This window comes from Aulonocara sp. 'chitande type north' Nkhata Bay, linkage group LG4 (genome assembly GCF_057382095.1).
Source record: "Aulonocara sp. 'chitande type north' Nkhata Bay isolate Kocher_YH1m ecotype deep benthic linkage group LG4, A_spYH_male_GT1.1, whole genome shotgun sequence".
Classification (NCBI taxonomy): domain Eukaryota; kingdom Metazoa; phylum Chordata; class Actinopteri; order Cichliformes; family Cichlidae; genus Aulonocara; species Aulonocara sp. 'chitande type north' Nkhata Bay.
Window position 1 is genome coordinate 25,126,439 of NC_141347.1, and position 13,805 is coordinate 25,140,243.

The window sequence follows — 13,805 nt, forward strand, 5'->3', positions numbered from 1 at the left end:
ATAAATAAACCGATAAATGTGTAAAATTACAAAAAAAATAAATTTAAAAAATTGTTCTGGTAGCTCATTACCCAGACTGTCCTGTAATTAAACTGCCTCTGGTAAGAGTAGATGTTACAATTAGGTGATGAATGTGGGCCCTTGGGGAAATTAACTGCCCACCCCTGATCTAGACCAAGCTCTTTATCATTTATGGTTTGAATCTACAAAGTCGTGCATATCATTTGTACAGCAGTCACATAACATGTAACAGTCACGCGGATCAATAAGTGGCTCTGTCCAGTAAACAATGTGAAGAGTAAACTCTACATTTCTTCATCAGAAATAAATACCATTTGATTGATCAGCTAGACAAAATACAAAAATACAAAGGAAAAAAGTCATGTGTTTCTTATAATGAACATAATAAACAAGCTTCAATGAAACAACCTTCAATTAAAATACCACAGCTGGCTCCTTAGTGTACTGTAGCTAGACAGGTTTGCTCTATTGAATATATCCACTAATCTCAGACATTTGAATCTTTTTTGTACAGGTGACATGAGGAGTTAGTGTCCATACATGTGCCTGAACAGCATGCATCAGCAGTACAGATTGCAGAACGACGCTGTAGTAAATCTTCACATGAATGGAGCAGGTGTGTTCACCTGTGTGATGGAAGGAGGCTGGGCTGGATTAGCAGCTATAATGCAGCTCAATCTGCGAGACTGCTGATGAAAGGAGAATGTCACGGTTCATGCCAGTAAGTTCTCGGCTTCAGGTGTTACATAATATTTGGTCATAACAGAAAAACAGTGATAATAATTAGCTATATCCTGAGAAAACTCCAGAACTCAGTGCTTACATTTGACCATATCTGAAGAGGTTATGGATAAAATACTCAAATAATTCCCGTTCAGAATCATCAGCATGTGTGTCTTCAGGACAGTCTCAGGAACAGGAAACTGCTGCCCCCTCCTGCTGAATGCCAGTCGGCCAATCCCTCATCAATGATCTGCTTGGGTACAAGTGATGATAGAATCATCAGTTTGTTGGCAGGTGGCGTCATAATCGTCTCTAAGTCTGTGGTGTATAAAAGGACTGCACTAATGCAACTTAATGCAACAGCATTTAACAGCCACTCAGACCTCTTGGACACTACCATCATAATCAACTACCAAGAGAAGCACCACAAGCGGTGAGTTGAAACAACAGGTTAAATCTTTTTTGAACACGCTTTCTCTTTTTGGACTTATTTTAACACATGCAGTTTATTATTGTTATATAAAAGTTTCCATCTTTATTTGGACTTTACCTGGTAGTATGTTTCTGTATCCATCCAGGCATGTAGTATTAGATTATTAATTAAAACGTAGATATTTAATAAATAATATGCAATGTAAAATTAATCAGAATAGAAATTCAGTCTTTCCAGCCTAATATATATTTTTAATACAGTTAATGAGGTGTTAATTCAGTCATATGGAAGACTAGATTATATCAGGGACATTATAAGAAGCATTGAGGTGCTTTTTAATTGTTTTTAATTTTCTGTCACACCTTTTTTTTTGCATAATGGAAGGACAACAAATGAGAGTCGCCGAACAATATATGACCGCCTTTAACTATGACCTGAATTTCTAAGAATGATTAAAAAGCTGAACTTATGAAATTGTTGATTAGAGTTGTCATTGTGTGTATTTGTGTAACCTTTCAGGGCAAAAGCAGAACTTATTGTTTATGTAGTCATGTTTTGTACATTATTTGCACATTATATTTATTGGACTCTTTCGGCTTTGCATCTGTTTTTTGTTTTTTTAAAAATATGTGGTTACATCTATGCACATTTACATACAAATTGCATTGCTATTTTTCCATTTTTTAACTGTGAAAATAAATAAATAAACATTTCAAGCTATTGTCAGTGTAAACCTAGAGGCCACTTCAGCACATCCTCACAGTAATCTGATTATGAAGGCGCTTTCAAGCTTGAAGGTATCGCAGCATTTGATTAGTAACATGAGCACATGGCTTGTCTTTATATGAGGATAATTACGTCACAAGATTTTTATAACTGTTTCATTCATTGTTGGGCATTTTAATGAGACAGTGACTTTTACAGTTGAAACAACAGAAGCATGAATTTGGAGGTGGCCAAATCCGAAGGAAAGACTGGCAACAAAGCTCCCCTCAGAGCCACGGCCCCCGGCTCCCCACGCAAGTCTGCACCCAAGTTCAAACAGAGGAACACGCGGCAGTTCAAGAGCAAGCCTCCCAAAAGAGGAGTGATTGGGTATGTCTCTTTCTGATAACCTCGCACGAGTCATCTAAGTTTGTCAGATATCCTCCAGTAAAGCTTGTTATTTTCTTTCTTTACCAGCTTTGGAGAGGAGATCCCAGGAATGGAAGGTCTTGGAACTGGTAAGTAAAAAAATAAAAGTCAGATGGCTACATAACCAAAACATGCACATGACATGACCTTTTCTTCCTTTAAAAAACAAAAACAAAAAAACAAAAAAAAAAACAACAACTCATGATTTGTTTTCTTCTCTTTGTTTTTTTCATTTTAGACATCACTGTAATCTGCCCGTGGGAGGCATACAGCCATCTAGAGCTACATGAGCTTGCCCAGTATGGCATCATCTGATTATCTCCGCTGTGAAGTTGTTTTAAATAAATGTGGCAAATTTTGAATTTCAGTATTTAGTTTCAATAATCTGGATCATTAATACTGGCTGAAAAGGTGTCTTTATACGTCTGCATGCTGTGAATCCTGTTCTTTGTCTTATATATTTTATATTGTAAACCTAATTTCATAACGATCTCAAGCTGCCATGTTCACAAAACGTGTATCTCGAATGTGTTCTCGTGTCATTGCTTGAGTCTGTGGTTTTAGCTAGAACTCTGTTAGCTTGGTTTCTGCACAATCGTCAGCACTGTCTTTATCATATTTAATCAAACTCTCGAATAAATGTTGACATTTTTAACACAATTTCAGTCATTTGATTTTGTCCTTTTATTTGACGGTTATTTACTGACCCACACTGCGCATGAGAGATTACATCATTCCCATCATAAATACCATCTGTAATCATCATTATTTATTCAATATTTGTTAACACTCAGAACACAAAACTTGCTTTTAGCAAACTCAGTTCAGTTCATTCAAAACAGCGCAGGAAACCTTGCATGTGTGGGACGTGCACATGTGTTTCACATATTTGCAGCAGGTTGTCCACCGTCAGTCGCTGAAAGGTGCTTTTACAATCTTACTCTAATCATTCTTCTGAGCTGTTCCATTTATTCTGATCTCAGCTCAGAATAAATGAATTCCATTTTTGTTCATTGATTATTTTGTTACATTGTAGGTGCTTGTGATGAAGATGCAGATCTGATCTGCAGGACCTCTACTCTCCAGGTGACCCATTTACAACCACTCCTATGCTGTTGAACTGTTTCACCATTTTGAGATCCTTCAAGAATCCTTCAAATATCAGGAGGTGTGTGTCTTTGAAGGATTTGGGCACATGTGGTGAAAACATTTTGGTGATAGTGTCACTACCGTCCCATAAACACACACACAGATACAGTTTCAAGACTTTCCTTGGTCTGACCCACATTGGTGAAGTTAAAATCTTTCAAATCCATTTCCATATTCAGACTGATTCGATATTTCAGTTAATGAGCAGTTCAACAAGTGTACCTAATGAAGTGGCCAGTGAGTACATGTTCTTGAAAAGTGGAGTTTTTTTTTTAAACACAAAAGAGGTGATAGCTATCGCGAAGCTGCAGTTAACTTTTAACTGAAATTCTTTTTTTCTTAAACTCTCAAGCATTTTTAAAATGTAAAACATTTTCAGTGGATAATTTGTGTTGGAATTTGCTTTCCTCGTTTAAATTATGTCTCATTTCCATTTGCAAAAGTTCAGTCTGTGTGTTTAAGGTTAGGTTGTTTTAAATGATTGACAAATGAAGCCAGAATTTAAGCACAGCCAGAACTCATTAAACCCCAACCAGCATATTGCTGTATTCGTCACTTCGTGTTATAGCTATACTTTATGACGATTAATGCGTTCCAGCAGTCGTATGGTAATAAATAATATCAGAATCTGGACCCCAAACACGACAGTCACAATTATTCCTATCAGGCCCTCGTGCTGCTTGATCCATCGAGAGATTTCCCCCAGACAACCTCCCAGGAAGATCACACTCTGAGCAGTAAACTCATCCAGTAATTGGGCTCCGACACCACACTGAGAGTTCCACACGGTGCCGTTCTCCAGAGGATCCACGCAGCATGTTGCAGGGACACCGCAGGCCAGCACTCCTGGAGCTGAGCAGTTGTAATATCTGAAGAAAGGGAAAAATAACCCAATAAAAAAACTTCACAGCTCATTAACTTCTTCAACACATTCCTACATCGTGACCAACTGGCTTTGATTTACTTTCAAAAAAGTAAAAAAAAAAAGATTTCCAAGTTGCTCACATGTTAATCTCCCAGTCTCTGTAGTTGTCCGCCCCACAGCACTGCAGATTTGACTGAATCTCGTCTGTGATGAACCTCAGATCCAGATCATCTTGGTACCGTGCGATGGCAACTAACATCCCGGATCGCAAGTTACCTTCAATCTGATCTTGTAGAGTATGGGCCACAATGGCGATGATGACTTGAGCTGTGATGAGCACCAGCACTGTGGCTGAGAACAGCTTCAGCAAGCAGCGATTCTCTCTTAGGGCACCCACGCAGCCTGACAGGCACAGCACAGTGAGCAGAAAGCCCACGCTCAGAACTACCAGCATTGGGTCAGTGCCAATACTGCTGATCTTCTCCTGAGCAAAGGATTCCTTGCTAATGAGACCCCAAACCCCCAGAGCAAGAAGCAACAGGCCCAGAACTGTGAACAACAGATTGCATATGATAAGAAAGTATTTTAGGAAATAGTCCATGAAAGAATAACCGTAACAGGGATCTATCCTGGCATCTGTGGGACTGTTGTGTTGCTGTCCGCTGTTTGTCCCTGCTTGAAAATCAGTAGTGACCAAGGCAAGCTCCTCAGCATTGTTTGTAGATCCTGCCTTTAGACACACAAGAATGCCACAAAAAATTAAAGCCACCCCAGAAATGTAACTACAGGTGAACAGAGGAACACAGTATTCTCAAACTAACCCAGTGACACACCTACCTTTGGTAAGAGTGGACTGGTCTCATTCGGAGTAGCATCTCGTCTCAGCCATGGCCAAGGGAATCTTTTTCTAGGCAAAAATCTCCTCATCTTGTCAACCACTGGGAAACATCAGCTGGTCAGAATGACACAGGATAAAATGTAACACAGGGCAATCATTTGCTACAATACAGAAAAGCATGTGAGCTGAGCTGGAGTAACCATTGCTGTGCTTAGCCTCGGGGGTGGGATTTCTTCATCATGTGAGAGTCACAGTGAGGGGATTAAAAGGGTATCGCAGCGTGTCGGAGACACACACTCACACAAAAGTGGGCATCCGAATAGAAGTAGCTACTTTTTATTCAACTCTACTCATGTGCAATAAAGCAGGACCTGCAAAGGATAATATATTGCCCTACAGTGGGACCCATGGGTCAAAGACTCACAAAAATGTCTCCTGATGGTGATTACCACAAAAGGAAGAAAGTAGAAGACATATTTTAAAATCCTTGCTTTAATTTTCCAGAAACCTGGAAAATATGTTTTAGGCCTCAAAAAAGAAACAACATTGTAGCAGCTGGGCAACCACTAAAACCAGTTTTAAGTTTCAGAATCTACATAGATTCCCAGCTTTTGTGCTTATATAATGAGGATTTTCCAGGTGCATTTGGTTTCCTGCTGTGTATGCAACTTAACATTTATCACGGGATTAACAGAGACTAATCATATCATATCTGTCAATATATCTGTCACTAGTTAGAGCTGGTTGGCCATGCAGTCAGGTATCATGCACAAGACAGTTTCTTCTAACGTTTACAAAAAGTTCAGAAAACCGAGACTCTTCTAACGTATGGCATGAATAATCCCAGACAAAGAACAGAAAAGCAAATGAATTGTCATATTTATTAAAAATAAAACACACTTTACTAACCAAGAGGAATTCAGAACTTCTTAGAAGACTGAGTAAAATGTTTCGTCAGTTTTTAATCAGAAACAGCATCTTGCATTCCTTTGTGAATGACCTTAGTTGTGTTCAGGTTAATTTCTATATGATATCATGTTGCACACACTGCACAAAAAAAACAAGTCAGTCTCTAGTAATGATGCACATACCTCTTTAAGTCCACAAAACACATCAAATGAGTAAAGTCTTTGAAATGTGTAATTATTTTGGCAGGTTATTGTAGCTATTGTATGGTTGAAATATGAATCCACTGTGGAAGATTGTGCTTACTTACTTAAAAAAGCAAATATGTATGTTTGAACTTTATACTTAAAAGGTGTATAAAGACAGCTTCTAACATCCCAACATTAGCAAATTACTTAGTGCTCCACATTTTCTTCCTAATATAGTAACCCGTGGCTCCAAAATACCAACATGACCACAGCTAGAATGCTAAAATCAGCCTTCAAAATATGATGAAATCAATGGAGGAAATTACAGGAGCATGTTTTACATAAAGTGAAAGAAATGTAGAAGTGTCAATTCAGTTTTAGTTAAATTTAAAATGTGTTAACCTAAAAAGCTTACAAATTATTCCTTGAAAATAATCCCTCGAATTAACTCCCTGCCTCTCAGACTTATCAGGGTTTTTGCTATCAGTCAAATGAGATGAAACACCACCCAAACACAGATGAAATGGTCATAGATTACCTTCTATAACAAATACGAAGAAATGCAGCAGTTCTCATTGTGGAGCTTCTGTTTGTATTTAACACCTGATATATTTCACAGTAAAAATCCTCTGTTGTTCTGATAAAGTCGTTATGAAGTGATGTGCTACTGAAAGTCAATAACAAGCAGCACATGAGAGAGCAGATGTGACACTGAGTGAAAAAGCAGAGGGAGAAAGCGAGGCCTGGTTATCTCACTCTCTGGCTCTGCTGGTCCACTGTGCTCATTCTTTCCTCTGGCTGTGCCGAACTGAGCTGCAGGGAAATGGAAGGAAGATCTGCGCACTGCTGCAGGCACTGACTGATGATGGACTCCAGGCTTGTAAGGCTTGGCTTTAGTCCTTCCATAAATTTGATTCCATATCCATATGATTAATAAAAAACAAAACAAAACATAGACATGCTCACTTATACTTGCTAGAGAATTATTTGTGGGTAAGTTGTGGGAATTTATCAGATAAGGTTTTAGTTTTTTACTGGGATGGATGACTGGTGGCAAATAATTAAGTAATTTTAAAACTAATTACTTTCATTTTATGATACCTTTTAATCCGATTTTTTTTTCACAGGTAACTATTTTAATGCTGCTATGTATATTTAGCAGGTGTACCACTGCTGAATAGTTGATGACGCTGCACAAAAAGATGAAAAAAAGCAGAATATTGTCTTATATACTTTTATTTCTATAATTTAAATCCCATAAAACCTACTTTAAAAATGAAGAAAGAAATAAAAGATCTGAATAGTTTTTCCCTCGTTGCACATTAGGCAACTTTCACTGTTGGCCCTGTGGTTTCTCAGGTCATGGAAAATCTCACTGGGGAAAATGAACTCCAGCTTGTTAGGGTCAGCAGACAAATAACCACTATCAAAAAATGGTTTTTCATTTAGTTATAAATTATGAGCCTACGTTCAAATAAGAAAATATATTTATCGTGACTGATTGTTGGCAGAAAAAAAAAGTTGGATGTCATCTAGTCATTATTAAACAAATCTTCCTGTTTCCTTTTAAATCTTTTGGGAGGATGGAGATTTAAAAAGTATTTAGTTCCTGCCTGTCAGCGCTGAAGATGTATGGTCCGTGTGACGTGATGTTCATCCCACCTACTGCATATACAGTTTTGTATACTGTCTGTAAAGGTGTTGCAGATGGCAGGGAGCGCTGCCCTGTTACATTCCTTTTCAGCAGTGATGGGTGCACCTCCGCTCATATATCAGCACAACTATCTGCAGACATCTGCAGACATCAGCATACCCAGCGGCACATCTTTCAAACTGAATGAGGAACTCTGATCTGAAATAAATCAAAGCTGGAATTTTATTTAAAAAATCTGGGACAGGAAAAAAGCACTAATGTTGTCCAATATTTTCATATGACCTGAAGCTGCTGGTTTTTGAGTAGAAGAAGAAGAAGTAGAAAGATAAATAGCTGTTTGAAGACTATATAGGTTATAGACTGGGTGCACTTGCCTGTGGAAAACTATCCAGAGTATGAAATCCGTCTTAGCCATGAAACTACATGTCATGTGTTGCATCACTGCACATCAAATCTAAACCCACTTCCACAGTTATGTAGATTTATTAAGGTTGGCTCACATCAGACTGAGTGAACTAATGCAGTAAATCACACAGTAGCTTAGTAAAGTTAGAAATTAAGGCAGCTGAGGTGTTAAGAAATATCTTCAGGGCTGCATAATTTTCTCTTTAATTGCTATTTTAAAGTTAATCTGGGACTCTAACCCATTTTCTAATTCTGAGATGGTTTTGGATATTCTCCTTTTTTCTATTAATATGGTTGAATGTGTGTTTTTTATTGTCCCATTTGCATTAAGTGAGTGCAGCTCACCAGGTTTTGATCACCCTTGACGGTTAAAGTGTTGCTGGCTGGATTTGTCGTAGCCCAGATGTTGAGCAGATTGTATTACAGTAGGCAATAAGAATGTTATCCTGGAGCCATACTTCTACATCAAACACCTTCTCTGGATTGGAGCCTACGGGGAGCACAGTTGTCACATGCCACCCACACAACCTAAAAGACATGTGGAGCAGAGATGGGGCATCAGAAATGATCAGGACCTCCTATTATGGTTATTTTAGAAGATGCACAGTCTATAAGATATGAGAGATGATGCAAGAGTGGGACGCATATGTGTGCGAGTGGGTTTAGGGAGATTTTGTTTTTTGTGCACGTGAATGCTGCAGTGTGCACACATGCTAAAAGAACTGAGGATGTCACCGCCCTGAATCAGTGACGTGGATGGGATCAGGTGGGGAAATTGCTCCGGGAGTTTGGGGAAAGAGTTATAAGAGAGTTCTGCACAACTCATGTTTTCTCAGTGTGTCACTGCTGTAGGATCATACAGTACAGAGAGTTTGTTCTGGTACTCTGATCTGAGAAGACCCCTGGCACTTCTTTGCAAAAAAGGTAGCGTAAAAACCCAAATTTAAATTTACTTTCTTGCTCATTTTGGAACAAAACTAAACAATTTTTTATAGCTTAAAAAAGGTGAAGAAAAGATGAACTTATGACTGAACTAATTTCTCATCAGCTTTTCTTCAACCGAAAGACTGTTTAGTATTTTTGTAACGTGGCTTGGCAGCACTTTTCGGTGAGCTTGCTCCTCAGCAGCACCCACAGCCTATATTATTGTGTTTGTTAGATGAGAACGACGAGGATGAAGTTGGCTCTCATTATGCTGTGCATGATCTCAGCGTGTGGAGCTCAGAAATCGAAACAGGAGACATCACGCTGGGAACCTAAAGGTCTGAAAATGATTTTTAGTAATGTGACCTTTGACCACTGAGGTTGTGTTTCTAAAACTTGGAGTGAATAATGACTTGTTTGTTTATACGGTTAAACTCTGTGTTCAGCAGTACAGACTAGTGCCAAGACTTGCTCAAACCTGACTCAGGTGCTGGACAACTGGAAATTTGCTATTCTGACCCAAGTGAAAGACTTGCTGATCAATGACCACGCTTCAGTCCTTCCTGAATATAACAGGTGAGTTATATCAGCTTCTGATTAAACTGGATGTACACAGCAATGATAGCAGACAGACGAGTCTAAATGTTAAGTAAGAGTAACGTCAAACGTCCAGGAAAAACAACGCTCGGTGATGTCAGTGAACATTTGACTCGTCCTCAGGGTTTGTTGAAATAAAGACTTATGTAATCTGCTCTGTGCTGCACATGAATTGTCAGTGCCAGTAAAGCGATCAATGATTGCTGTTGTTCACATGAGGCCAGCTCTGCTTTGTAAATGACCTCAGTGTACTTACTGTGCCAAAATACAATAGTGAGTGTTTCATCATGCTCTGGCAGACATTACTCCAAGTCAGTGAACATTTCATCTGGTGATTAGATTCTGAACTGTGATTGCAACACTTAGGATCACAGTTCACCAGAACTTTTCCCAGTAAACATCTAAGGTCAGCCCATCTCTACTGGGCCAAAGCTCTGCTATGTTTTGCACTTTCATTTTTTTCAGGGGACTTCCGACCTTTACGTCTGCTATCCTGATGTTTTCCGTCGACAGTGAGGCTGTTTCCACTTAACAGCATGTCGTGACTTTCCTGTTTATGCTGCCAATTAGACTTGGTTCTCTTCTTAGTTATGTTTTGCCAATAAACAAGGTTCCTGTTTCATGAACTTACAGTGCCAAAGTTCTTTGAATGGTCATTCTGATACTGAAACCATTTACTTTTCCACATGTCCTCTTTTATGTCCAGGATCCAACCTCTTTCAGATGCTCTGGGAGACCTCTACCGGCAGTTTAACACTTTAAAGGATGAGCTGGGAAAGTTTACCACAAAGCTCGACAGAATGGAGGCTTTCGTGGATGAGCTCAAGGACGGCAGATACGCCCTGCCTCAGCGGCCCGTACATAGGCTCCAACCGAGCTTTGGACTTAGGTCTCCTCTGCGTGCACAGATGAGGGGTCCTGAAAGGAGGATAATCACTAGCCCAACACTGAGAAGGGCAAGGAGGAGAGGACCGCAGAGATCTTAAACATGTGGGCTTTTTTGTTTGGTATAAATGCAGATTTGTTGAAAATAAATGTTTATATATTTTTCAGAAGAAGAGGATTGTTTTATACTATTTCTTTGATGAGTATGGTCAAAAAAGCTAAATAAAATGGCTTTAATTAAACTTTATTAAAGCAAACTATAGCCACCTGCTGTTAAAAAATCACAATAAACCACAAGGTGGCAGCATTTATCAAATTATCCTCACTATATGCTGTTTTTTGGATGCATCAACGGGCTGGACTTAAAGTCAAATAAATGGCTAAACATGTAGTTAAGGAGTGTTATATATTACCTCATTATGATTTTTTTATTACTTTAATTAGCATTGCAAGCCATTGGTTTGTATTTGATTTGTTTATCCAAATACTTATTAAATTATAGATTCAGTGCAACTCCTTGAGTGTACTTGGAGCATTTTTCTTTACAGATAGTATTTTACAATGTGTTATCGTTCATAATCACAGCAACAGTAGCAGTGCTGCTATGCAAAATACGGCACCTCTTGAAACACGGAAACTTTCAGGTGGAGTAACTACGTTCGGAGAAGAACTTATGAACCACTGATCACTTCAACCAGGAAAGAACAGAACTGCAGAGCTACAGGATTACTTCAAAGAACTACTTGTTAAACAATAAAATAAAGATGAAGATCACAATGTTCAAACTCTGGAGGCAAAATATACAAAAAAAGTTACAGGCCTACAACAAACACTGCTCAGCTTAGTTTCCTGTCAAAAGTTCTTGCTTATTCACAGGTCGTTCATACCCCCAAAATTCTAACAGCCAGACGCATCGGTGGTCATACGTCCTCTTACACAAGTCTGGTGGTATTTGACTGACCAATAAACTACTGGGCAGATATTCAAAGGAGCATGTTTATCAAAGGGGTTCAAAAAGAAAAGAAAAACAGTGACTATCCATCCATTTCTCCTTTCTTGTCGCTGGAGCCTATCCCAGCTGTCATAGGGCAAGAGGCAGGGTACACCCTAGACAGGCCAGTCTGTCACAGGGCTAACACATAGAGACACAGACAACCACTTGCATATTCACACTAACTGCATGTCTTTGGACGGTGGGAGGAAGTGGGAGCGGATGATCTGATATCCTCGTGTTGGTGTTGTTCCCAGACCATCATGAAAATGTTGTTCCAGGTTCAACATTGCAAGTGACCAATCACATTGTTGTGACGTTATTCTTTTGCGTGGCAAGCCATTCGTGCATTTATGAAATTCCAATGTTGCAAGGACAATATCAATTCTGCTTACTGTTTATTAAAGGGTTACGGTTAGGGTTAGGGTCAGGGTCTGTTGATCGGCGGACAGAGGCGGTTTCACGCAGCTTAAGTACAGTTTTTTGTTTTATGCCGGTTTTTCCCGAAGTCGCAAAAGTATGACGTCACAACATTCTGATTGGTCACTTGTAATGTTGATCCTGGAACAACATTTTCATGATGGTCTGGGAACAACACCAACACGAGGATATCAGAGCACCCACGCAAACTTGCTGTATGGCAACAGTGCTAACCACTGTGCCACCGTGCTGCCCAGTGAATATACCCTGCAATATGAGCAGGATGCTAGCTTTCAAAACCCTGCCCATGTGATTAATGATATTATATAACGATGTACATATGTCTGCTTATTGCCTGCTGAAACATCTTGACTGTTTTTCATTCACCCAACCTTTGGTATTCACCTTGATTAGCAGAACAAATAATAGCAATGACAGAATTGTGCTGTTAACAGAATCTTAATTCCAACAAATTGGATCAACAGCATATCCTGAATTCAAATATATACATATATAAAATAAAACAGGTCTAAAATGAAAACACATTTAGATTTATTGTAAAAAAAAACTCAAACATTTACAATATTTGAAATAAGTTAGATTTTGATCTAAATATGCAAATTCTTAGAGTTGAGTTGTGATCAAAAAGTTTTTAGTATTGAAGCCCCTCCTCCTCTGCTTACTCTATATAGTCCTCAGTCTCTTTTCATTATTCAGTTCAGCTCACCTCTCACCTGGACAGTAAAAAGAATACGCTGTACTTTCAACATGCTGAGAACCTTCTGTACTCTTATTGCTCTAGCATGTAAGAGCGGCTACTGGTTCATTTTATAGTCTGTATTTAGAAACATAAAACTTTATTTAAATATTAATTAATTTAAACATTCTTTTTTTCTCTGACAGGTGTGGATGCTGCAAAAGTGTTGACCCAGACACCACCTGTCCACACAGTTTCTCCAGGAGACGAGGTTCTGCTCAAATGCAATGTTCAGAGAGATGAAAGCTATGTCAGCTGGTACAAACAGGTCCCTGGTTCTACTCCTCAGTATATTCTGAAATTTTATCATAGCCACAGTTCACCCGACTTTGGAACAGGATTCTCCTCAGACCGATTTAATTCTAAAGCCTCATCAAACATTGATTATCAGTTTATCATTAATCGGGCAGAAGCAGGAGACTCTGCTGTGTATTACTGTAGCACATGGGACAGCTCTGCTAATGAATACGTATCACAGTGATTTACACTGTGACAAAAACCTCTGTACAGAATACTTCTGCTTTCAGAGGCTTTGACATTTTGTTAACAATGACTATGTGTCTGCTAGACATCCAACTGGATCATAGATAAGGTTAACATATATGAAGTGTCTTTGGGCTTGCAGACTTCAGAGAAAAATATCAAGAATATCAGAATATCCTCCTCAATAACAGAGGACCAAAATGAGTATTTAAAATCTTCTTGCACATTGATTTTGCTGTTTACTGATTACCAAACATGTTAAAATAAAACAAAAGGGTTCAATGACTTTAACTGGACATTTAACTTTACTGTAGTTAGAATAAATAAAATGTTGTGCTGTGTCACATTTGTAGACCTGGGACAGTTAAAGGCATGAGTGTCACTGGTTTAAAATGCTTATTTTAAACCTGCAACCTTCACACTCTGTTAGTA

At 38.8% G+C, this 13,805-nt stretch overlaps 3 protein-coding genes across 5 annotated transcripts; 2 read left to right on the forward strand and 1 right to left on the reverse strand.

Moving 5' to 3' along the window:
- Positions 1–1,018: 1,018 nt before the first annotated feature.
- LOC147332679 (retinal cone rhodopsin-sensitive cGMP 3',5'-cyclic phosphodiesterase subunit gamma-like) lies at positions 1,019–2,971 on the forward strand. The gene is made up of 4 exons (XM_086289357.1): positions 1,019–1,177; positions 2,102–2,272; positions 2,360–2,400; positions 2,550–2,971. Exons 2-4 carry the CDS (start codon positions 2,118–2,120, stop codon positions 2,624–2,626), a joined length of 273 nt encoding a protein of 90 aa, XP_086145483.1. The 5' UTR covers positions 1,019–1,177; positions 2,102–2,117; the 3' UTR covers positions 2,627–2,971.
- On the reverse strand, positions 2,839–5,343 carry tspan10 (tetraspanin 10). The gene is made up of 3 exons (XM_086289355.1): positions 5,163–5,343; positions 4,466–5,055; positions 2,839–4,329 (listed from the first exon to the last, which is right to left on the reverse strand). Exons 1-3 carry the CDS (start codon positions 5,250–5,252, stop codon positions 4,029–4,031), a joined length of 981 nt encoding a protein of 326 aa, XP_086145481.1. The 5' UTR covers positions 5,253–5,343; the 3' UTR covers positions 2,839–4,028.
- Positions 5,344–9,149: 3,806 nt separating this feature from the next.
- Positions 9,150–13,165, forward strand: LOC147332681 (uncharacterized). Of its 3 annotated transcripts, XM_086289359.1 has the most exons (5): positions 9,150–9,240; positions 9,476–9,578; positions 9,687–9,816; positions 10,544–10,827; positions 13,037–13,165. In XM_086289359.1, exons 2-4 carry the CDS (start codon positions 9,476–9,478, stop codon positions 10,821–10,823), a joined length of 513 nt encoding a protein of 170 aa, XP_086145485.1. In that variant the 5' UTR covers positions 9,150–9,240; the 3' UTR covers positions 10,824–10,827; positions 13,037–13,165. The 3 variants fall into 3 exon arrangements, with proteins under 3 accessions (XP_086145485.1, XP_086145484.1, XP_086145487.1); XM_086289358.1 differs by lacking the exon at positions 13,037–13,165 and having other exon boundaries at positions 10,544–11,223; XM_086289361.1 differs by lacking the exon at positions 13,037–13,165 and having other exon boundaries at positions 9,690–9,816; positions 10,544–11,223.
- Positions 13,166–13,805: the final 640 nt, after the last annotated feature.